Raw genomic sequence first — 25,908 nt, 5'->3', positions numbered from 1 at the left:
TGCACTATGGCACTGAGTAACATGCTGCCCTCTTTCCTTGAGCATGCCTTGAGCCCCTTCAAGTGAAGCATATTCTTAATTTGGCTATGTGCCTAACATACAATCTTCTAGCAGCATAGAGTAAAATATAATGCTCAACTGACTGGAAATATTCTCCAAATGTAATTCCCTTCAGTGGAAGGGAATATGCAATATCTAGAGTTCATACGCGACCTATTTAGTTACATTCTTTAAGAAAGATGTTACTTTATGAGATATTAAGATTACAGTGTCATTGTGAAATGATTGCAGAAATTAAATGGTAATCTCTGAAACTAAAGCAGAAGAGAGCTGCAACTGCTATTGACTGGTTAACTTAAGTTTTAAATATTTTGTAAAACCATATTTTTTTTCCCAAATTACATACACTATGTTGAAGAGTCTGCAAGAATATCTGAGATGTCCATTGCCTATCTGTTGCTGGGCTTTGTGGGAAACTTTCTGAACATTTCAGTGGGATATTGAGCAGGGCACCAGTAGTAAGAATGGTTGACTGTGACCAACCTGTATTAGATTTGAGTTGGAGAATTAGGCAATGGAAACATATACATCCGGTTTTTAATCCCACATGATGTTCTATGACTGGTATAGAAAATCCTAAGAAATCTCGTTACTTATGTGCTTGCACCTAGAGGGCTGAGGAGTCTTGGGAAAAGTACTCTTGCTCTCATCTCTGTGATGACATCTGGTGATGACAAGGTTATGTACTTGAAAAATCATACCCAGTTTGAGGGTATTTGAGATGGATGCAAAAGGAAGAATACTGAATTATGTACATCTTATTGTTTTCTGGGTAAATGATTTGAAACTCAAAGAATCCAAATGAAGAAATGTTATTCTTCTGTTATCCTGACTACTGAAGTCTTATTTTATATCAGCGTTGTTCAATGAATAAAAGAACAGAAGAGTGGCAAAATAACTCTTGAAAACTTGTTCAAAAAGGCTTATCGTGTATTGCATCACTGGCAGTTGCTACTGTTCTTACAGTAAAGGGCGTTCTTGGGTATCGGAAGCACGTTGATGTATATGGTGTATAAAGATCTGAAGTTGAATGCACTTTGTGTATTTTGAGGAAAAGTGAATCTGTTTGTTTTAAATTGAAAAAGGTGCTTGTACTGTGAGTGTGCTGAAGTGAACTTTGTGGAAATAAAATACCTTCTACAAGGCCTCAGCATTAAAAGGTCATGACAACTGTATTTCATCTGCAAATATGCCTGTGAATAATCACTTTGTACTAGTCATGCAAGTATATTTGTATATGATAACAGTTCAAAGGCTGAAGCTTTGCCACATTTTATGTATTTTGCCTCCTGTGTGCTCCAAAACACACTCGTATGAACTCTTTTCTTCAATTTCTGTTGTTGTGGAAGTAGAACATTTATGGCCAGGGAAGTTTCTGAAGCAGTGCGAATGCAGGTCAGAGTCTCTTGCTACTTCTGCACCATTCCTCCCTGGGTGAAAAGTGGTGGTCTGTGCTCTTGTTATGTTTGTGGTTGCTCAAGATGGTCTTGTACTCTTAGTGTTAGTAGGCATCGTATTTTAGTTGTTTCTATTTCAATGTGTTACACTGGAATAGATGCTTTATCCAGAGTATTCATTTTCTGTTAATGTGATGTCTTTCCAAGGGTTTGCAATCATTAGCTTAAAGAAACCTACCATTCAGTGAAGAATGAAGCAATTCTTGTAGCATACCTGCATGTATGTTGGGCATTGTGGCTGTCTTGGATGAAAACTGGAGGAAAAAACCCAACATATTTTATTCAATAAATTCTGCAAAATGGTTTCTGTTATGTCCAAACCACTTGGATGCCAACTACCCAAAACAGTTCCTTTCCCTTTTGTCCTTATATTTGCTAAAGTCACATGTATGTCTAGTAGTAGAATTTATTGCAAGAGCAGGTAATGGTTTAACAAGGGGAAGAAGTTGTTAAACTGTTTCAAGCTACCTGTTTTCTGCTTGCAAAAATTATGTCGCTCTTGTCAGCTTTATTTGTTGACATTATTGAACAAAATGAATTAAATGGGATGCAATATAGTATTATCATATTGCAATAATTTTTAGAGTGTAAGAGACCGGGATGACTTGCAAAAGTACATACTGTCAGTCTGTTCTGCAGAGGAGTCTCTTTTTTAAAAGAATGAAATACTGTTACAACAAAGTTTGTCTGACATTTTTGCATATCTTTAATCTAACATCTTTTAGACCAATGGTATATGTTCTTGAAATTGACTTTATATTAAATATTTAGATAATATAGATAGTGGTCTAACACTGTTGAACTCTGCTTAACTAGCAAGTTGCCATTTAAAGGCAGCTAAGATTTCTTTTGAATGAAAACTGAAATGTCAGTGTTTATACTGATATTTTGAACATTGGGAGGATGAGCAAATACAGATGTGTAGAATTCATGACAATAAGTTCGGCAGGCATTTTGGGGATTCTTTGAAGAAATCAAACCAAAGACTTCTAAGACAATACAGCCTAGAGAATAGAAAAAGTTTAGCTGTTTTATTGTTTGTGTTTTTTCCAGAAATACTATCACTCACTTCATTCTGGCTACAAAAAAAAAAAAGCTGAGTAGACTGTGGTTTTGCTACTGCTAATTCTTCCTATGTTTGTTAAAGGTAGGTTAGATGAGCTGGGATGAAAAAGAGGAAAGACATTCACAAGTATTTTGGATATAAGGAGAAGCATGATAAGTATTGAAACCAGAAATCTTTAAGACTTACATGGCTGTCTGAAAAAAGTTGTATGCTTGTTTTTTCAGATCTTGGGCATTCCTCTTGCTCTGTCTCTAGCATATCATTGGGAATAATAAACTCCTCAAGGAGTGATTATGAGGATGGATTGACAGTACACTGCTTAGGTATTTCTGGACCAAACTTTCTAAAGTGATCTTAGTGTGTTGTGTACTGAGGCAAACTAGAAAGTCCTTTGAATGGCTTCCGGTCTTTCAAAAAATTTTCTTCTGGAGTTTATCAGAATGGTAATACAATGTAATGTTATATCTAAGTATTAACAGTGAAATAGAAGAAATGGAGTGTATTTGATCAAATTATTTTTACCTGAAAGGAGACAACAAATTGTACGTAAGACTATAGGTGTAATAAATAATAAGCTGACTGTATCAATAGGAAAATGAGATTGTGATAGATTCTGTGGAAGTAAAAGTGATATAGCTTTAAGCTATCACAAATATTTATTGTGTATTGTTATCGGATCAATGAGACAGAATCTGGACAGGAAATTAAATAATCTGCTTACAAAATACTTCCTTTTTGCTTCCAATTCTCAGGTGTCCTTCATTAGTCAAGACTGTGAAGAAATTCCAGAATTCCTAGGAACAAAATATGGACGTATGGCAAAAAGGCTAGATCTTAGTTTCAACTTGTTAAGGTATGTGTCAATGTATAAATTTTCAAGTGCAATATGGGACATCAACTCCAAAAATAGAATATTTAATATTTTTTTATCACTGTCAGGTCCATTTAGTTGTTATCGAGTGAGCGACGCTGTTTTATAGGCAATGTTTATCTTCTTTTATTGCATACTTAGAACACAAATAACCAGGTGAGTCTGGAAATTTCTCGTGTTAACACAAATGATGTCTGGTGAGGAGCTTATGGTTTGTTCTCTGCTCAAAATGGAAAATAAGCATCATTAACCTGAAGAAGTGAAGAATGGGATCAAAAGTGAGTTGTTCTTAACCAAAATACAAGTAAGTGTGTGCTTCTCTCACTTCTTTTTGTTTGTAGATCTCTGGTTATTACCATAAATGGTTTGTAATACTCTTTTCTCAGATGATGTGTTTTTGTTGTATGATTTTATTTTTGGGAAGCTGTGTAGTTAAGTGCTACAACTAAGTGCAGTTAGAATTTCTAAATAAATTCTAATTATTTTAATATATGGATTGATTTAGAATTCTGTAGTATTCCTGTTAGTTATTACAGTATCTTTTTCTGTTTAATCCTTGTGAGAGAGCCTGGTGAGGTTCAGCACTGTATCTTTCAGGTTGGCAGCTCTGTAGGTCAGTAGGGAGAAAGGAATCGAGTGTAGTTGTCTGTTTAAGAAAAAGCATAGTTTTTCAGTTGTAGGATTAGACTCTTTTGAGTGTTCCTTTTTATTTTATTGAGGATAAGCCTAGAGTCTGCTTGTGAGGAGTAAGACACATACAAGTAGTGTGCTGGTGCCTTGTTCTCCTAGGGGGAACAACTACTGGTTTTAACTTACCTAACGCTCATAAGTGTTATCCTGAGCCACTGTCAACTCTGAAAGACTGAGTCCTACATGCAAGAGGTAGTAGAGCAAAGGAGACACTAAACAACCTGTGGATTGTTACTGTCTTCTGGCTGATTACTATGACTGTGGAAATTGTAATTAGAAGGGAGAATTTTCCTGGGGGAGGGAATCAAATGGGCATTTTTTCATTTTGTCATTAAGATAATTCAAGTTCTGTGTGGGTATTAAGATTTAACATGTTGTCAACAAGACTGCTTCTTCTTTACACCTCTAGAGGTACTACCTCTGGAGCAAAAAAAAAGTTTGTGCCTTTCATTTAATGCAAGAACATTAAATCTAGCTGTGAAAATATCACTTTAAAACTTTGTCATTAGTTCATGTTTTCACAGAGAACTTAACTGTTTCTCAGATCTGTTTTTATCCTTTCCTTCTCTACCTAAAACACTATCCCTTAGCCTGTTTTTCAGAAGGAATATAATTTGATTTTATTGGTGTTGGAGGGAAAAAAAGTGTGTTAAAACCTTTTGTGGGGAAACATGAGAGAAAGTGCTAGTTTTGGGGTAGCTGCAATCAACTTTTGATGTAGGATAGCTTGATGTTGTAAAGCTGTAAAAGTATTCTAAGGCCAGAAATCAGATCTGAGGGAAGGGGAGAGATGTTTGTTTTTGTTTTGTGTTTTGTTTTGGTTTTTTTTGGTACGTGTGTGTTTGTTTTTTCTTTTTTCATTTTTAGTTTAGGGAAGGTAATCCTAAATTAAAGATCAGTAATGGTTTCTTAGAGCTGTGATAGGTATACTAAGCATATAGAAACTAAGAATAAAGTATTTATACAGTAGCTGTTCAGACTGGTCTGCACTCATATATGAACACTGTGCTTGCATATTATAGAGGGAGTTAGGTAAGATGTAGAATAAATGTAATAGCCTTAAATGAATGTGAATATAGAAGAGATGTCTTGGACAGCTGTTGAAGCAAGTGTAAACAGCAAGATCATTGTCATCTTCTTTAAACAAATATTATTGCTTGAAAAATCTGACAGTGCTGTAGTATAGAGATGAGTTTTATGATTTTTATCAGTTAATGCATAATTTGAAAAGTTTAGTTTATGTTGTTTTTAGTGGGGAAGAAACTAAGTGTCTCTTCAAAAAAAAAGTTTGATTTTTCTATAAGAACATGCTATCTGCTGGTAAGGGCACAAGCTGAGTGAAGAAGATCAAAGGTGATCAACATCTAAGAAAAAATAAAGAGAATATTGTGCTTTGCTGGCACGATAGTTATTTGCAGTAAAGATGTTAGTTTTTATTATAATGTGATTCATTATTAGATGAGACTGTGTGTATTCTTTGAAAGGAAAAAAAAGAAAAAAAAATGTCAGTGGTCACTAATTTTTTAGCCCATACTTAAACCAGAGAAATGCTTAAATATTCAACAGTTACCTGTTCTCAGTGTTAGGCAGTAAATAAGTACTTACCAACCTTTTTTTTAATGTTATTTTGCATATAGGGTATCTGTGTCCTATCCTCTGTAAGTATGGCTACTACCACTTGTATTTTGGGAAGGAATCATCTTCCTGTAGTAGACAATAAATTCTGTTCTGTAAAAGTATCAACAGAATTTCTGACAACCTAACAGTTACATTCAGAATTTAAGAAATTGAGCATAGAGGGAAGATTTTTCTTTTTTTAGTATTATTTTGTGGACATTAGTATTTGCAGCCATGTTGTTTGATGTTGCTATCATGGGTGTAGCTGCATGGAGAGAAAGAGAACTGTCTGTTGTAGTAATGTGTTCAGCTTTGTGGTCAGCTGGCAGCAAACTTCTTACAAGACAGTGCTTTCCGTTCTGAACCAGGAGTCGTGTGCAGTTGTAGACCTGCAGTCTTTACTCTGTGCACGCACACACGTTTGTCCATGTAAGAGACTCTTGTCAGAAAGATGTATTTGTACAGCATGATATGGATGTCATAAAACTTTCTTATGCAACTGGTATAATGTAATACTTGATTGAACAATTGCTTTAGTGAATTGTACTGATTTTGATACCACTATAATGTAGATATCTTTGTTGCAGAAGTCAGTATAGAGCCAGGTAAATTATTTTGCTATTTAAGGCTTTCCACTGTAAAGGTGTGTTTTCAGAGACTTATCCAGGTGTACTGGAGAATAGGAAAAGGTGGGAAGTCTGACTGATGCTGTTAGTGGGAAAGAATTAGTCAAACCTACTATATTTTGTGACTTACACGCAAACAACTTTTGCCAAGCTTGTCCTTTAGCATGTTTCAAGAGATGCTGTTATGTTTTTCTGGGAAATACAACTTGTTGTTTTGTACAAACCATGGAGTTTCTTCCTCCTGCCCTCCTTTTTTTTTTTTTTTTTTTTTACATTTGAGTCGATACACATTTGGATAATAATTTTTTTAAAATTAGGGATATCTTCTAATTGTTCGTTGTTTTGACATTTCTTTCTTCTTTTTTTCTGTAAAGAAGAGTAATTTTGTGGATTCAATGTTCTTATGTGTGGTGGCTTTGTTACTCAGATTTCTCTGTTTTTTTTTCTTCTTGTGTGTGATGTAAACGCATAAATGTACACAGGACTGGAGAACTAAATTGGAGGAGGGGAGGGTTGTCATTAGTTCTTTTGTACTGGCAATTTATTAGAGAGGAAAATGTATATTTTTTTCACCGATTTTTTTCTGACCTCAGAGTTCTTCCCAGGCTAGAACACCTTCCTTGTTACTCAGAAAAATTTGGGCCTATGTAGATGCTTAATTGTTTCTGCATCAGATGTGTAAATCTAATAACAATACTTGATTAAATAGTCACAAAAAAGTTGCTCTTTAAAAGAACTGTCTTTTTTGTTTGCCTTTGACCAATAACTAGTGTCTCTCCTTGATAACACTGAGTGATACATGGATCCACCTCTCTTCTGGCAGCCAAAGCCAAGTGACTGTTACCAGTCACAATGGTTACACATCTCCCCTTTTCCCTAGAAGAGAAAGGAAGGATAGAGGTGAATGGCAAAAGGGAACGTTTTGTGGGTATGTTGGGGAAAAAAGAGGAGTAACACCAATTTATTGTGTATGAGGCAAAGGGAAAAGCTAATGTGTACTTAAAAGCATTCTAATTGTAATGAGCAAGATACAGTGCCACTGGATTGTCTCTTGTTTACACACTAGTGGACAGAAATCCTTCAACCCCAGACTGCTATAGTCCACTTATGAATTACTTCTTCTCACGCTGTTTTCCTTACAGATTTTGTTTAAATAGTTTCTAATGTCTTTTGTTTCTTTTGGGGACTAAGGCGGGGTTATGAAGAAGATGGAACCAAACTCTTGTCAGATGTACAGCAAAAGGACAAGAGGCAGTTGTCACAGGTTTTGGCAAGGGAATTTCCAACTGTTTGTAAGGAAATGCTTCACTATGTGAAAGGTTGAATGTAAGAGGTGCCCAGAGGGGCTGTGGAATCTCCATCCTGGGTGATATTCCAAGTGCAATTGGAAAAAGCCCCAAGCAACCTAATCCAACTTTGAAGTCACCCTGCTCTGAGCAGGGGATTGGACTAGATGACCTCTAGATGCTTCTTCCAACGTAAATTATTCTATGATTCTGCAGCTTTATTGGCGTGGTCATCATAAAATGGCCTCAGTTGTAGCAGCTCTTCTGATTTTATATTGTTAGTGTTTTTCAGCTATTTTAGAAATGAACTATTTACACTGTGTGTTTTCAATAAGGCATGTTTCAGGAACAGAGATGTTTTGCTTTGGAAATCTCCTGAATCTCTCATGGCAACTGTATTTGATAGCCTTCCCTGATAATAGAGTACTGTAAAGGCCACTATTTTGTTTCATAATATGTGGAAATCATTCTCTGGGTCCCATTTAATGAAAGCATGGAGTATGGGAAGGAAAGTCACTGATGTGCCAGTGTTAGTGTTGTTGGGAGGCATTGCTGAAAAGGATTTAAGGGGGAATGAAAAATTACTGTTAATCATTAAAAGTTAAAGATTTCATTAGAAAAAAGAGGTAAATAATAATCACTGGTGAAAATAAAGAAAGGAATGTATAATTAGGAAGGATGTAATGTAGGTAGGGAGTAGAGATTTGGATGAAATACAAAGATTTTTTTTAGATGCATCTTGCTGTTTTGTAGAGAGAAAAAAAACCCCAAACTATTCAAAGGTTGTTTGTCTTGGATAACTTTGTGCCAAATTTTTCCTTTTACATTAAAAGCTAAATCCAGTCCAGTGCTTGAATAACAAATGTGACTGTTTTTGTACAAATGCTTTTGTACAAATGTTTTTAAAAATAACATCTACAGTCCAATTCAGAGAAGTCCATCTTCTAATATTGCCCTCAGTAGTTTTAAACATGCAAGTTGTTTTACTTAGAGATTTCTTCTGGGTCTAAGCTATGAGCTGAAAAGGAGAGTGCATCTTTAATCTTGGCCAATGAGGGAGGATTAATCCAATAATTGTGCTCATGGAGATACAGATATCTCTTCCCTCTCTCTAGGGTGCAGATTATTTCTGCTAGAAGCATGAATAATTTGCACAGTGTGTGCTTGTGCATATTTTCCACTGTCCGATTAAGAGGGTGTATGTATGAAAACATCCCCTTGAACTTTAATCCTAGTCTGTAATGTTCCTCCATGATTTTTGTAAAGTTGAGGTTTTGTAATATCGTCTTTGTGGACTAGAGATTGTTTGTTTCTCTCTTCTGCCTACTGTTTTCTTGCCTGGGGGTATATGCAAGTGGCAGCTTGAAACTGGGCTTCAGTTTTATGGGGCTCTTTATTTTTCCTCCTTGCCACCTTCTCAGTCTGTGCAGCAATAAGACATGCAGAACAGGAAGACGAACAACAAAAGAGATGGAAATAAGAGCCAGAATTCAAAACAAAGCATGACATTTTTTAAAAAGCCTTTAGACTGATCTCTATAGCATTTTAAAATGTTGAAGAAAACGCACTATTGTTAAAACTTTTTGATGGTTTTATTTATAAGGTAGAAAAATATTTTCACCATAATTGGGTAACTCTTAATCGTAGCATTGCATATTTATCAGTGTGAGGGGCTGTTATTAATGTAGCTGTCATGCACAAACACATTTCTGCATTAAATCCATTTAGTATGTGCATTATTCGGCCTAGAATGTCACCAGGACATCAAAGCCCCCTTAGGCATAAGAGCACAGTGCCCTGCTGTGGCTGCAGAAAGGGCTTGATCAATAAATGTAACATGTTAATGCAGAGCAAATAGAATAAAAGATTTCTTTGACAAGACATGAAAAATCACCTTGTGGCAGCTGGCATGGTGATGCCATTTCAGCGGAGACACTAGCAAAGTTGATCTGACAAGTAAAGAGGAGAGATGATGGTTATAAGGTGCTTTTGTTTCAAACTTCTTTCTTGACCTGTCAGGTTTTGAAGGAGCCTGAATGGCCCTTTTTTGTCATGTGAAAATTGTAGTCTTAGGCAGTTATGAAGCAGTTATCTCTTCTCAAATTGTGAATGCTGCTGTTTAATTGATTCACTTAGCATTTGAAACTGTCACGCATTAATAATTGCTAAATCCTGTAGATACTGCTCCAGTGTGTCATGCTTAAATGTGTAGTTATCAGAAAATTAATATCCTTAATGAACCGATGCTTTCAAACTAGCATTGCATGAAATCTCTTTTGCCCTTTCATTTGCTGAAGGTATATCAGCCAGTTTTCAGAGAAACCCCTCCCGACAGTTGTGTGGTTTTATTTTTTTTTTTTTTTTTTTTGATGCCCGACAAATGCCAGCTTTGCTTTGGGTACATAGTGTGCTCAATGACAATAAATATAGTAATTATGCTGGAGTTAGTAATTAACATAATTATAGTCAATTACGACAAATACAGTGCAGAGCTAAATAAATGAGGGTGAGAAATTAGGAAGCTAATTGATTTACCTTACTTGCTGCTTTTTCTTGCAACTAGGGGTTGCAGATTTTCTGCAGGAGAAAAAGTATTGTTTACAAATAACTGATTGTGTTTTGAAATGACTCTGTCTTATGGCTCTCCTGTTTCTTTTACACTGAGGTGAAGAGGAATGAAATATGGGGTGGTGGTTAGGAGAAAGGAACTCAATGCTTTGAAGGAAAATGTATGCCCTTTAATTTTAGATGCTTCTTACAGTATTGAAGGAAAAAAAAGTCATGATTCCTTACAAACAAAACACATTGCTATGGACATTTTTGTCATATATTTTAATCCCCTTAGATGTCTGTTAGATAATTCAGACTACATCTATCTATGTGTTTGTTTATTGACATTAGAGAGATCTGCACAGCACTGGATAGCTAAAGAAAGAATTAAAATCGTTCAAGTAATCCAAGTGTGTTGAAAAAATATGCCCTTGTTCAGCCATCAGTTTCAATAATTTAGAACCATTGGACCAGTAGAGATGCATAGTATCATAACATTTGTGCACATTATAATTGCCTGTTTTGTTTCAAGATGATTTATAGTATGTTGTCTGAAGTAAGTGTATTGGAGCTATGCAGTTAATCTGTTTCACTTGCCTTGTTTTTTTGTTTTATTTCAAGCATGACCACAGTTTACTATGTGAAAAGAGAATTAGTATGTTTAAGTATTGAAGATTTTGTATTGCTTTAAAAAAAGAGATGTTCAGTAGTAGCTGAGATTTTTTTTTCTTACTCTACAAAAACAATGGTTTACAAATGTTTGTAAATTTTATATTTGAAATAATTCACTGTTTCAAGGTAAATGGAACTGTATTTAGGGACTTCAACAAAGAGATAGCGTTTTCCACAGCTAAGCAACCTGAAATGTATAAATTATTGATAATTCTTTTCTTACTGTTGCGGTAATATATGAAGTTCAAATGATTAGGTTTATAGTTTGAGGTGGGTACTTAGAGTTTGCCCATAAGGGATGTCCTCCAGTAAGCACAAGATTATATTTTTAAAGTAATATTGAAATTTTATGAATGTCTGAAAATAGATGTGCACTAACACATAATTCTTGAGAAGCAATTCAGCTGGAAATAAATTTGCTAAAAAAAGTATTTATATATAAGGAATAATTTAAATTATTTTAAATTTACAGATATAATAGTCTTTCAGATGAAGTCTTATATGTTTATTAATCACTATGGATTACCTTATGCATAATTATCTTTCTGTTAAAAGAACTGTGAAATAGTCTTATCCTACTAGATGGACTGAAGACAAGTACAATGATGGGTTCGCTTTCTGCATGGGAAATACCTGGGGAGTTGTATAAGATGAAGTTTTATATGTGTATGTATATAGTAAAAATGGAAGGAGGGTACTACTAGTAACAAAAAGGATTTTAGACTTCAAGTATTAATTCTGCTTTTGATAGTTGATAGACAATCAAAACTAAACCTACTCCTTGCTTTCTTCTTCCCCTCCTCTTCCCTCCCACCATGCCTCTCCCTTTTGAAAAGTGGCATTTCAACAGGAACCAGATGTGATCTGGGTAATGTATAAGGAAAACTTGTTTTTTCCCCTTGAAAACTTTGAATAATATTAAAAAATACTTTCAAGGTATACCTTGTCTCACATACAATAGCCATGTCTGTGTTCTGTTATCAACTTTAAATACTTTCTGACTACAGAATATTTGCCTTTACAAAGTAGTATTATTTGTGTATGTTTCTGTGACTTGTATATTTTCCTGCTGTGTCTTATTTGCAGTTATTGGTTTATTGCTGATATGAAGGGGACCAGTGAATGACTAAACTAAAAAAATATCAAATTAATGGCTTATAGTATGTATTCACTGATTTCAGCATACTGTGCCAAGGATCTAAGTTGTTTTTTTTGATGGATAAGTTATTTTTCCAAACTCAGTAATATGTAAGGACAAACTTAGAGTATAAATTGTTGTATTTCAATCCTGTACTGGTGGCTGTTATCTTCCTTAGTCCCAACAGCCTCTCTTTTTGTCCATTGATCCTTGTTTGACTTTTTACGGCCACGTAGTCACTAACGGACTGTGAAAACACTGTAGTATATATACCTCTGACCCCCAGTGCTGGCCATTATCCACTGATTTACCGTATCTGACAGATCAGAACCTAAGATTGTTTTCTCTTCTGCTTTTGTCAAGAAGGCTTAACATTGTGGAGGGAGTTGTCTTGAGACTGTATCATGTGGCAGAATTGGGCAAAAGCTTGTTACCTGAACCTGTGGTGGGGGTTCAGTATGTGTTCATACTGTGTAGTGGAGAATTCTTGGGAGAATTACTAGAGCTGTTAAATCTGGTAAAAATGTTAAACGTACTGCACAATTTGACATTAAGTAAAATAAGGCTGTGAGCTTAAACTGTTACATCCTTAAATATACCTTGTGAATATTGCTGTGATGGGTGATGCAAATTGTTTTTTTTTGGTGACATCCATCTCTAAGGGGCTGTTGGCAATCATGAGTAAAGGTGAAATCTGTACTCCTGAACAAAGGTGAGTAACAAACTCCTTGGACTTGAACACAGATGGATGTCATAATTAAGCATCCATTGACTCAAAGCTGTTAAGACATTTTGACTGAGGTGAAGCATTTCCCAGTGAACTGATGTTTGCATCACATCCTTTTCTTTGTGTTTGAATGAATGGGGAGTGAACTGCTTTCTCTTGACCTGCTTTCCTGTGTGAGACTAAAATTGGTTTTTGGAGTGATGTTGGAGACTAAGTCCACACAATCTGTGCTTGTTCTCTGGGTCTCTGGGGCACAGTCAATCCAGCTCCTCTTCTGAGAACTGAAATCACTCTTAAACAAAAATTAGTTTTTGTTTTTGAATTCTGTTCTGATTGACAGGAATCTGTGTCAGGTTGAGAGAAAATAGTTAATAAATGGAAGACTACTGCTATCTATGGAAAGTATTGGCATTTGGAGGAGAAATAGTTTGATGCATTTGTTTTAGTTTAGCTTTAAAAGAATGACAATAGTTTGCAATTAATGTCTTGGTGACTTCTCCTGCATAGTCTATGGTTATCTGGATTTTAAGACTCAGACCTACCTTTTTTTTTTTTTTTTTTTTTTTTTTTTTTTTAAAGAGAAAGGCATGATAAAGAATATGTTGTAAGTATAGTAATCAGATGGACCATTCCTGCCTTCTGACTCCCTTAATCTCTCTTACTCTAAAACAGTATTTCCTCATCACTGCTGTTGTGAAACAAGAGCGAAGGACTACAGAAATAACTGTTGTCTGAGGACAAGGAGCTTGACTGAAAGGAAGAACCTGCATTAACCCTGGAGCTATTGTCTCTGTCTTTCCCTCTCTGTTTTGTTGAAAGGTATCTTCTCTCCTTAATACAATACACAAGATTCTCAGCATCTAGTTGCAGATCTAGTTTTGCTTACCAATCAATGAGTAAGAAGTGTCTGTGTCCTCTGGTATTAAACAAACCTGCTGAGTGGTCATGATACAAATAGCTAATTGGCATTTGGCAGGTAAAATCCTTACAAAGCTTCTGTTTATGCATACTTATTTGTTACATCTTGTCTTGTGTGGTTTGTGCCATTTTAAGATCTTGCATTTTACATAAATCATCTCTACATAAATTATCTTGGAGATGATTTTTCAGATTAAAAATCCAACCCCCCAAATCCTTAGCTCATGCAAGCATGAAGAATGAGTAGCATAGAAGTGCAAAAGGGCCATGCATTTTTCTCAGGCTCAGGAGCCAGCATGTCAAGCCAGACATGCTATACAATAATTATACTGTATTTAAGGTCATAGTTAATTCAGTGTTTTAGCTTAGTTGCAGGCTTTATCCCTGAAATGATGCTGGCAATCATGTGAAGTTTTATGGGTTTTATTTCTGTTTTTGTTTCGTTTCTCATGGTCATTCTTTTTGACCATGCTTGCTTGAGTGAGTTGCTCACTGGTAGAGTTGGAAGATCATTTCCTTTCTTTATAATTTCTTCTCTATTTTTAACTTAATTGCCCACTGAGTCTGTAAGTGGTAGCAGTGAATGTGCTTTGTATAATACAACTGTATGAATTTGTTAATTTTAAACCATCTCATTGATCAAGTTTGTAGGAGCCCTTGCTATGGTGAAAGACTATAGAAATCACTTTTAAAAGAACACAAATAAGAGATACAAATGTTAGGGGGATAATTTGTAATCCATTCAAAACTCAGTGAAGTTGATAAGTTCTTGCAAGTTGGACCAAACTTGAATAGCTTCTCTTCAAGTGCTTAAGTGTCTAATGTTTTTCCTGAGCAGCTGATATATGAGCTGCACTGGTAGATAGCAGTACTTGAATGTGTGCACACCTCCAGTTCATTTTTTCATAGAAAGCATAGTGTGGCATGCCTTTGTCAGTAGTTTACTGGCATTTAATACACATGTGCACACACAGAAACACACACACAAGTCAACGTCTTATATATATAAACATATTTATAATATATGTAGAATGCCTTTATATATTATAATATATAAATTATATTTTTAATATATAAAAATTCGGGGGTGATACTCTAGTATTTGGTCTACTTGCATTCAGCACTTTGTCAGTGATAATCTTCTCATATTCAGCCTAAAAAGAAAGAACATATTACTTACATGTTACTAACAAAAAAAGATGCAACACTTCAGAGATGGGTGATTCGGAGAGATAACTAACCTTGAAGGAATTGGATTGGAATAGGAACAGTCATGGGGTGAAAAAGTACTTAAGTAACAAGAAATTACAAACTTCTATCTCCCTTTTCATAGCTTTATCCAAACCTACCTTCATTCTTATGGGTTTTTGTTACTTTAAACTCTCTACTCCCTTCTTCACTCCCTCCTTCATAAGCTCTCAGAAGGACTCAGTATTGGTCTTGGCATCAGTTCTTATTGAGGCTGATATGAAGAAAGTTACATCAGCATGGTGTTAGTCCAGTGGTGACTGATGCATATTTCAGTTTAAGAGGTGTTTGGCATAGATACCAACTCACTGTGTTTGGGCTTGGTAAAAGTCAGGCTCTTGCTCTGTTGATATTGTTGCACTGAAGGCTAGAATGACAACGTTTAGCTTATTACTTGTCAAGTCCAAACTTGTTTTTCTCTTTTAAAGCTGACAAAGTAATTAAAAAAGTTGTGGGGGATTTTTTTGGGGGAATTTTTGTTTGTTTGTTTTTACTATGAAACTTACATGCTCAGTTCTCTCAGCTGGTTCATTTTTACATAATATACTGGATGGATATAACTGTTTTGAGTACGAATGCTCGGTCCTTAATTTTAAAAATTTTTAAATTTGCATTAAGCACCATTTTTCAGTGCTTGCTTTGCTGAGTGTTAAAAGATGGGTATAAAATATACTTAATGATAGTGAAAATGTGGCTCATATTTTGTGAGCCAACCCTACATTTCCCATTTGGTAAGGTGGGCTGACTGGTGCTGTTTGTTCCTTGTGAATATGCCCAATGGAAAGACATCATATTGCTCAATGTTTTTAAATTACATTCAGAAATGTGAACTGCCTTTCCCTTAGAATATTAATCTATGATCAGACATGCAAACAGGCGACTCAGTTTATGAATTTAACAGAAAAGGTACCTATTACCTACATTTAATATTTATTTTTTTTTAATTATCATTTGCAACCATTAGTCTGAAGATCAAAGTTAACATATGTGTTCTTTATAAGAGAGGCATGTACTTGTGGTGACTTAAATGACTTCTTTAGTAATTACTTTGGATATTTATTTATCATGAGTATTTTTTAATTTTTTCTTTTTCTTTTAATGATTTCAAGATCAGTATATTTTAATTTTAAATCCTTAGGTGTTTAGGAGCATCCATTTACCTACTTAGAGCAACAAAGCAGCTTTTTATGATGAGGATATGGCTAGGGAAGTTTTATTTTTGTGACAGTAATTTGAGGTTTCTGTTCATCTATTTTTGGTCTTGTTCTCTTTTACCAAATGCTAAAAATGCATTTTATCTCTTTAGCATAAAATCTCTTAAAGCACAAGGAAATGCCTCAGAATTGTTCTGGAACCATTGTAGATGTGAAGGCTCCAAGACTTGCTACAGTGCTATGACTTTGCAAGGCCATGTGGTTACAAAATCACTGGATGGGGATGCTGTGTTTTAGGCTCCTAGGACTTTCAAGACGTTTTTGCTGGAGAGAAAAGGTGAAAACTTGACCTAGTTATGTAAGTGATAAAGTGTACTTATTATTGTAAAGCACTTAAAAGCTGAAGGAAAGGTGTTCTAGATGTGCCAAGGATTAACAGTATATTGACTATTTAGAAAACTCTGTTTCTAACAGTTAAGATAATTTGACAGTCCAGTGTGTATAAGTTAAAATTACAGCTGCTCCAGGATCTGAACATTTTCTACCTATTGTCTTGTGTTTAATACACTATTTTAGACAGTGAATTATTTAAGAATAGCACACAAACAGTCATGTGTTGCTGTGGTTTAACCCCAGTTGACGACTAAGCACCACACAGCTGCTTGTTCACTCCTCCCACCCAGTGCGATGGAGAGAATTGAAAAAAAAGGTAAAACTTGTGGATTGAGATAAAGACATTTTAATAGGACAGAAAAGGAAGAAAATAATAATAATAATGATAATAATATTTAAATTACAATAATAATAAATAATTAGAATATCCAAAACAAGTGATGCACAATGCAATTGCTCACCACCCACTGACTGATGCCCAGCCAGGCCCCAAGCAGCGATTGGCACCTCCAGGTCCCACCAGTTTATATGCTGAGCGTGACGTCCTATGGTATGAAATATCCCTTTGGCTAGTTTGGGTCAGCTCTCCTGGCCATGCTCTCTCCCAGCTCCCTTGTACACCTCTTCACTGGCAGAGCATGGGAAACCGAAAAATCCTTGACTTCAGATAAGCACTACGTAGTAACAACTAAAACATCAGTGTGTTATCAACATTATTGTCATACTAAATCGAAAACACAGCACTGTACCAGCTACCCGGGAGACAATTAGCTCTGTCCCAGCCAAAACCAGGACATGTGTGAAGGTGATTATGTTGGAATGGCTTTGTGAAAAAATTGTCAAATAACTATGTTTTCAAAGAAATGGAAACTAGTCAACCAAGTGAGAGGCTGTATATGTGTCAAGTTTGCTTCCTTCACTCTGTGCCTTCTTTTCTGCTTCCCCACTGCTTCCAGCTCCTTAAATCAGCAGAAGGCCGCTCAAGGTGCTGCTGAGAGATTTGGGTGTAAGAGTGAAATCATGAGGTTCTTGCTTTCTTGTGAATGCTCTCTCTTTTGTTCACTGTGTTGCTTGTAATCAGGAGCCAGGCGTTAGCTAGCTCAGCTGTTCCTGTACAATATTGGTTCCACTTCTACCAGGTGCACAATTAGAAAATTATTTTCCAGCCTAAGTGGGGAATGTCAGAGGGCAGTTTGATTTCTTTCACTGTTAATTCTTTGGCGTCCTTTAAATAAGTCATATCAACAAATGGTCTGTTTCTACCAGTAATAATATGACTTTTGAAATGTGGACATATCTAATGAGAATCTATCTCAACCCATTTAATGCGGGCCACTACTTTGCCACTGAATTACAGACTGGTCACTGCAACCACAGGTGGTTTGAAACAACAGCTTCACCTGCATTTAAATGAATGAGCAACAGAAAAGTTTCTAAAGGTAAGGAGATGAATGCATTACTGTAGATTTTGTTTTGACCATCATTTGTCTCACTTTCTACTAATTGGTAAATGGAGGAAGAGAGGATGTATGTCTGTATTGAGCTAAAAGTGAATGGGCAAGTGTTTGTGCATTTTAGTACAGCAGATTAAAATCTTGGTTGCTGTAGCTTTAGTATTTTAAACCAAAGTAAAGGGGTGATGTCGGCTTTCAGGTACTGTCTTTCATGTTTGTTTGTTTTTTTTTTTTTTTTAATTTTCTTTCTGTGTAGGGACAGAAGTGCATTAAAAGCAGTTAAGACTAATGTGGGCTGAAAAAGTAGCTCTTGAAGGTCTTCAAGATAGCTGGTAGTTATAAAGTTGATACTTGTATTTACAGCATAGCCTATTACTATAATATAACCTGGAACAAATAAATCCTATACTGTAGCAGATACATCTTAGCAGTAGGCAGAATAGTGTCAGAATTGGTCAGTAAGCTTCATTGTATACTCAGAGGCATCAAATGTTTCAGGTTCTGTACCTCTTGTTCAAGGCACTGTGAGGTCATAATCTAAATCAGATTTCCTGGATGATTCCTAGACTGCAAATTTCCATAGAGCTCTCATTCTTAGGGGGGAAAAAAAAGGGAGAAAGGCTTCTGTACCCTAGTGAGTGGAGTGAAGCCCTACTAACACCCTTTTTTTTGCTAGTAAAAAAGCCCAAGAAAGTCTACAAAAAAATACACAAAGGTACAGACTTATGTTAAAGGTTCATCTGTAAATTCCTAAAATCATCTCTGAATTTACCTGTGTCAAGAAAATTTGCTTACTTAAATAATACTGCTGCTTTTCAACCCTTTTACCACTTGCAGAAAATAACAGATATTTCCTTTCACTAGATTTTATATGCTGAACACAAGTGAGATCCTTGATGTTTGAATCCATCCAGTTGAATAGAAATAACCTTATTCATATTCTAGAGTGCATTCACATCTGTGCATGTATGTAGACAGCTAGGTGTTAGTCATTTCCATCCTGTGCAGGTCTATTTTTCTGCAATGTTTTTAAATCTGTTCATTGTCTTCTTGCTACAGAGCTATTTATTTATTTATTTATTTATTTATTTTAAGGCCTTCATGTCTCTTTAAGTGATCATTGAACAGAGAAAGTAAATTGCTGTTAAAATTCCCTCACTGGTGATTCCACCTAAACCAACCACAACTAGTATATTTAAAAAAAAAAATCCCAGCTTTTTCCTCACTGGTGTCTAGCTAGCAGAGCGCATGAGTGTAGAGAGAGCTTTGACCCCAGAGAGCTTTTGCATGATAGACTCGTTTCAGATTCTTGTGTAAATCATACTAAGGCTCCATGTGTAAACTTGACGGTACCTCTCTGTACTTGACATTGTAACTTCAAGCTTTTATGTTATTTAAATATACTAAAATGTACCCTGTATAAAACTGCAGGTGCTGCTACACTTCTATTAGAGCAAGGTAAAATTTGCCTTTAGGAAAAACTCTGAGGCTGGTGAAAGAGTTAAGCAAAGCAGCCAGAAACCATTTTCAGCTTTTACTTTGCAGATACAACCTTTTAAGCATACCTACATTTACCTGCAATGGCAATCGTTTTGCATTTTAATGACAAATCAAGTACGCTAACTTGCATTTGAAACGAAAGTGCCTTAAATGTCTCTGGCTGTCAGAATGAGATGTTAGGAGCTTGATGAAAAGAGAACAAAGAAGACAAAGTATGAAGCCTAGATACAGAGCAAAATGAAATAAAACCTTGTATGGCCTGTCAGGGGTGTCAGTTGATATTCCTATCTAAAGCACATTATAGTATTACTTTGCAGCTCATAGCTTACTCATCTGTCTTTTTTAATTCATCACATTCTAGCCCACATCTTTTAAGTCCCATGTGTCAACAATGGAAGAAATCTGTTAATTGACAAATGAGTGTCACAAATGTGAATTGGTGCCTTTACATCAGAGGCAGGTAGTCTCTGTTGTTTTTTGTCGGCTCTATTATTGGCATAAGCCAGTGTAAGACATCTGTCTTTGCCAGAATGAGAGATGACAGCCAAAGAAGGGCTGTCATTGTTTTAGTGCATGTTCATTCTGCTGAGATACTGTATAAAGATAAAATGTCAGTTAAAAGAATATGAAAAACTAGCGGGAGGAAGTCCTTAAATTACTTGGGAAGGGGATCCGGGAATTGGTGCCAGAATTGAAATCTGAACGTTCCAGTTTGCATCTATCACATCAATTTAAAAATAATACTTTCTGAGTAACTGGGTCAGTTTATAAGGCATTTAGGAAAATGTTATGTTGTGTTGGCATAATTAGCTCATAAGGTGGAAGGAAAAGCATACCTCCACAGGATATGAGTTTATTACAAGTTCATTTTTCAGACATGTATAGAATTGTCTTGATAAAAATATGCTGTGCAGCATCTCTGGTGTTGATTTGCATCTGTTTTGAAATATTGAAATTGCTTCTTTCCAATTTCTTTTTCTGTTATAGTTCTATTTTAGATTGATGAATAGCATAATGAAATAAAAAGCATAGCCAGCTGTGAGTTGATGAGACAATTAATAGGAAGAAAATTATTAACATAGTTCTGGGGTGTCTAGAGGGTGCACAAAAGTATACAAAAGTTACTCCCAAATCACTAAATCCCTTTATTGCAATAAATGACTTTTTAATATCAGGTAGTGAAAAAGAGAGGAGGAAAATGTTTTAATGGAGGAGATAGAAAAGGGGAATAGAACAACAATGTTATAAAAGGCTGCCATTTTGGGTTTTGATCAAAAGGTGTAAGAAAGATAGATCATCATATTTAATCTTCGGCAACTTTAACAGCCATATGCTATAGGTGCTACAGGACACTCCTCATGTGCCCCCATCCTTCCAGAATGACCTATGGCTTGGGTTCTAAGTAACCCTGTCTGAACTTTGGGGTTTTTAAGGACTATGTTGACAGAATCTAGTGAATAACTAACTCTTGATCTGTAGTAAGACTGTCTACGTTGAAGTTTCAAGATGGATGTTTCTAAACAATTTATTAAAAGTCTTAATTTTAAAATTACTTGAGTTTGCATTTTAAATAGAGATGTTCATATAGTAGATTTTAGAAGTTCTCAGTTTTGATACTACTTAATACAGGTAGAATTGTCATTCATAACTTTGTAGGATTTCTGTTCATTTTTGTTTTGTTCTGGTGTTTTGTTTTTATAATTATAAAAATGTATTTTCTAACGTTTCTAGCAACTAGTAGAGCAGCAGAAAAAATGTCAAACTGCTCTTTCTCCTTCCAATCCCCACCATATAATGTGGGGCACTCAAATTTTGTCTTTGATAACTATGTTTATCTCCAAGATGCCTCCTGACTGTTTACTGCAGTCTGTGGTTAATGCTGATAGCAGTTTTAATTTTAATTCTTGAGGCAAGTTATGAAGTTAAATACTTCTAATAGGTGCTAGTAATTTTATGGGTCTTTTGTGTCTTAGGGTCTAAAAAGCTAAGAATGAGTAGCATACAGCTTCTTTTTATTTTTAACTCTTTGGGTGGAAATATTGTGGCTTTGTAAATAGATCTTCCTTTAAAAAAGAATATGAAGAGAGAAGGTGGTTTGTATCTTCAAAGCCCACTTTTTTTTTTTTTTTAAAAAAAAAAAGAAAAAAAGCGAGAATTTTCGAAGCTCTTTGGAATTCATTTTGCTAGACATCATTTTAAAAGATTATAATCCATGAAGTTTAAGAAGTGTTTGCTGCTTGTATACAAAGGTTTATGTGCCTAAATTGAACAACTGTAATTTTATTAGTGGAAGGCTTGTTCTTCCGTTACTAGCCTTCGCTGTTTCTAACTAAATTTCCAGTCAAAAACCACTCTATTGGTGGTGTTACACAAAGTGCCAGGCGTATCTTTTCAGGCAGTTTTTAGTAGTGTGTTCTCAAGTTCAGTTTCCTTTGAGAAGTAGAAAGACAACACAGTTGCCATTTTACAGATGGCAAAGTTGAGATGTGAGGAGGCCTTGTTAATCTATAGATGCCAAGTATAATTTTCAGCCCTTCATACCAACTTGCATAAACTTCTTCTGCATGTTGTGAGAAGTGATGGTTGGCACCTGTCCACCTGCCAAATCTGTAGTGATCCTAGAGGTAGTTTATTTTCATGTGCTACTTAGCTGCACTTTATATTATTTCATAGCAGGTGCATCACCAAGATGATGGTATAGCTGAGACTAAAAAAAGTGAAAAATTGAATTCATTGTAGACATGGAAGACATTTTTTATTTCAGATGTATCAGGGTTTTCTCATATTTGTTCCTTTGTGGTTGAATGCTACATAATTATAAAAATAACAACAGTAACAACAAAAAAGATGTGGACTGAGACTGTATCTTCTATTGCTGGTGGACTTTCTTTCCTAGCTAAGAAGAAGGAGATGATTGGTAAGGATAAGTAGGAAGAACAGATCTCATCTCTCTTATGTGAATGAACTTCATTGTGAAAATTCATGTGCGGGAAATACAATTGGAGCTAGTTAAGATACCATCCTGTTCCATACCCCAGTGCTTACTGCAAGATGCCAGGTGAACCCTACAGGAAAAATTCAGCTATGGGAGTGTGTGTATGTGACAGTATTGTCAGTGTTACATTACCTCTAGAAGGGGAATGTAGTGGGATTTAAATACAGAAACGTTGTATGTGTGTGAGCACATATCCTCTTGGTGATTCCCCCCCTCCCAACTGCCAGCTGTCATAGAGAATATGAAACAGACAAAAATTTATTGGGTAGTATTTAGAAACATGTCAGTGGTAACGACTGGATCTCTGATTTCAATTATCACCTACTAAATTTAGGCTAATGTAATGCGTTTGTAGACCTGTTGAATGCACCTGACATCATGTTTAAAATATTTGAAACTGCACTATTTTTTAATATCATATGTTGACCACGTTCTTTCTCCTATGCACATCTGGTGCATGGCAGCAGGCATCCCATGTGACCTATAAAAACTTCAGTTGCACTAGTTTGAGAGTTTCTTTTTTTTCTTCAGATAATATTTCAGCCAAGAAGAAGAAAGTAGTCTGAGACTACGGTACAAAAATTTACTTAATGAAACACTACTCTAAGATTTGTAATTCAGCATTTTTTCCCCTTTGCAATCAGTGTGTAAACAGCATTTTAAGCTTTATTCCTATTGTTTAGCATTACCTTTTCATTGAAAGTCCTTGGGTTTTAGGTGCCTTGGTCACTTGGGTGTTCTTCAGACTATTTTAATAACGAATTACCTATAGTCACTATTTTTGTGTGGAATGATTGGGTGAGGTTTAAGGTAGAATCTGTGATTTTACACAGTTTCTATTGTTAAATTAACACAGATTAGTGTCTAAATTAAAATTACTTTGAGTTCTGCTTTACTTACTCTGCAAACTTTTTATATGCTATTATTTTGGATTATTGAGGGGGATCTTTTTAAAAAAAAATGTTTCCTTTTTCAAGTGTTAGAATACTTTGTCAGAGTGCTGGGAAATATTTTTCTATCTTCCAATCTTATATTCTTTCCCTACCCATCATTCTCATATGTATTCATTAAATTTATATGCTGATGTAAATGATATGCTGATGTTTGCAACTCTGAGCTTGCTTTCTAACTATTGGAACAGTAACTGTTGAAAGCATTTGTTCTGTAGTACTCAAGAGTATTAATTTCACAGTTTTTAGTTTGTCTTTCACTGTTTTTATGAAAATATTATGAGCTTTTAAAGTTACGTGCATATCTGCATGTAAGTAATGTAAGAAAGAAAATAGTCTTCAAATATGTATAGGCTACTTTGAGTAAGTTCATTGTCCACATATTGGTAGCTGCATAGACAAACTTGGTGAATTTTGTAAGAATAAATATCCTCCTCCTTTAAGATATCACCTTGTTTGTACTAATTTTGCTTTGTTATGTTTTTTTGTGTCTTGAAATATCTTTCAGTAGTATTCTCAGTGGTGGTTAGCAGGTTCTTTTTCTTCCTAATGCTTCCAGACATCCTTTAGCTGACTAATCCTTAAGAATCTCAAAATTATTTTAAACTGAAATAGTTATAAAAAAATTGTGAGCATGTTTTCTGTTTCTGAAATACAAGACAGAATAGCAGAAGCTTTTCAAAAGGGTATTGGAAACATGCCTTTTGGGAGAGGAAACATCTTGAAGATTAAATTTCAGTAAAGTTGGATGTAGGTCTTCTGGTGAAATGAGTAAGAATGTACAGTCTTACTGATGATTTGTTATTTTCAGAATTGCTAAAAGTGTCTTGGATGGTAAGTTTCAGGAGTAGTTTTCTCTGATGCTTATTTTCTGGGGATTTTGTTTGGTTTTGGGGTGGAAATTGCCTATGATTCCTTTGAAATTCTCCAAGCCAAATCTGGATGTAGATGGCATCTAGTAACTGCGTGGGATCTATGTAGTGGCTTCACGGTGTAATTAATATTACCATAGAAAAGGAGCAATATTTCCTTTTCTGATTTAAGCTTGTCCAGCCTAAAGCTCATCATTGATCACAAGACACAGAAAATGCCTATGTAACTTTATTACATCCAGGCTATATATGGGCTATAATTATCTTCCTTTCATAGAGATAGGATTTTCTCAAAGGAGGATCCCTTTACCATGAGCCCTGCATTGTTTTTATTTTTCCTTGGACATTTGAAAAATGAAATCTAAGGCCTGAGAAGTCTTCAAAATATAAATTTCAGTCATAAACTAAGAACAGACTGTTTTAAGTAGCTTGCAGAACTTGTTTTGCTCTGTTGTATATTTCTTTAGTAGTTTGGGACCTCCAGATGAGTGGATTCTGTTCTGTGCCATCAGTTCTAACAGGCTTCGTTGTCCCTACCAGAATGCTGAGATTTTGGAAGAGTGCAGGGTGGGTATTTAACTTATCTATTTTGATATGTTCTAATGATAGTATATTGGCTTGCAAATATAGGGAACTCTTCTGCTGCTCCATTTTGCTAACCTTTCTGATTACTCTGTACTCAGTTCTTCTCAAATCACTCCTGTGCTGCCTGACTGCCACCTTGGATGATCCAGTTTTGGACAGTTTTGCTGGCTTCCACTTTATTCCCACAAGTTCTTCTAATATGTGTGACTGCAAAAATATTTCCTCTGCTTCCAGGTATCACTCACTTGATAGTATGGTGCCTGACAACCATATGTCTCTACAGCACCTAACTGTACTTTTGCCTTTTCTTTAAATCAATAGGACAGTTATTGCTTTCAATACATTAGAGTGAAACTTCCTCACAAATATGTATTTGTCTGTTTATTGCAAATCTGTTGTAGGTGGTGCATCTGTTTTCACGTGCTCTGTCAGAAGAGTGTATACATACTTGAAGACTAGAGAGGGGAAAAAAATTTAGCGTGTTGCTGTTCTCTCCTTGTTAAAGCTGATAATTCTAATATAAAAAAGTGCATGCTACACTCACAAAGGCTAGGAGGCTCAGGAATTTTTATATTGCCCAAGCAGACAGATGAAGTATATTTTATATGTGTGTAGAGGAGGTAGGTAAATACTGGGATATTTATTATAATTTATAAGCCCCATCAATAATAAAAGTTTGAAGTGTATTAAACTTAGGCTTTATGTTAAAGTCTTTGTCCTGTTTTCCTGTTACTTCTCACAAATGCTTCATTAACCATCATAGTCCTGTAAAGTGATTTCTGTATAGTAATCAGAGGTCATTGTGGAGAACTGTAATCAGAATAAAAATCAGTTTATATTTTGTGGGCAAATAATAATTAGTTGACTAAGAAGAAGCAAAAACCATTGCACAATTTCATGAAAGCCAGAAAGAAGGGACAGAAGTAGAGAAGGGTAAATGCTTATCATTGTTATTAATATACTGTTTACTTTCAGTTCATGACTTGTCACAGTGCTGTCTTTCTGTTGAATGGTCTGAATGTCCTTCTGGCATGGATTTGATTAATCCTTTTTTTAAATGTGAGCAAATACACATTTAC

The 25,908-nt window shown here is 35.3% G+C and overlaps 1 protein-coding gene across 2 annotated transcripts in view; it reads left to right on the top strand.

The window, feature by feature from the left end:
* Positions 1 to 25,908, top strand: part of LRMDA (leucine rich melanocyte differentiation associated) — a 688,525-nt gene that overhangs the window by 1,111 nt on the left and 661,506 nt on the right. For both annotated transcript variants that reach the window (XM_074907186.1, XM_074907185.1), the window contains exon 2: positions 3,336 to 3,436. In XM_074907186.1, coding sequence (XP_074763287.1) covers positions 3,336 to 3,436 — 101 coding nt within the window. The remainder of the gene's footprint in view (positions 1 to 3,335; positions 3,437 to 25,908) is intronic.

This window comes from Athene noctua, chromosome 5 (assembly GCF_965140245.1).
Source record: "Athene noctua chromosome 5, bAthNoc1.hap1.1, whole genome shotgun sequence".
Taxonomy (NCBI): Eukaryota; Metazoa; Chordata; class Aves; order Strigiformes; family Strigidae; genus Athene; species Athene noctua.
This window is presented reverse-complemented; position numbering and strand designations above follow the sequence as displayed.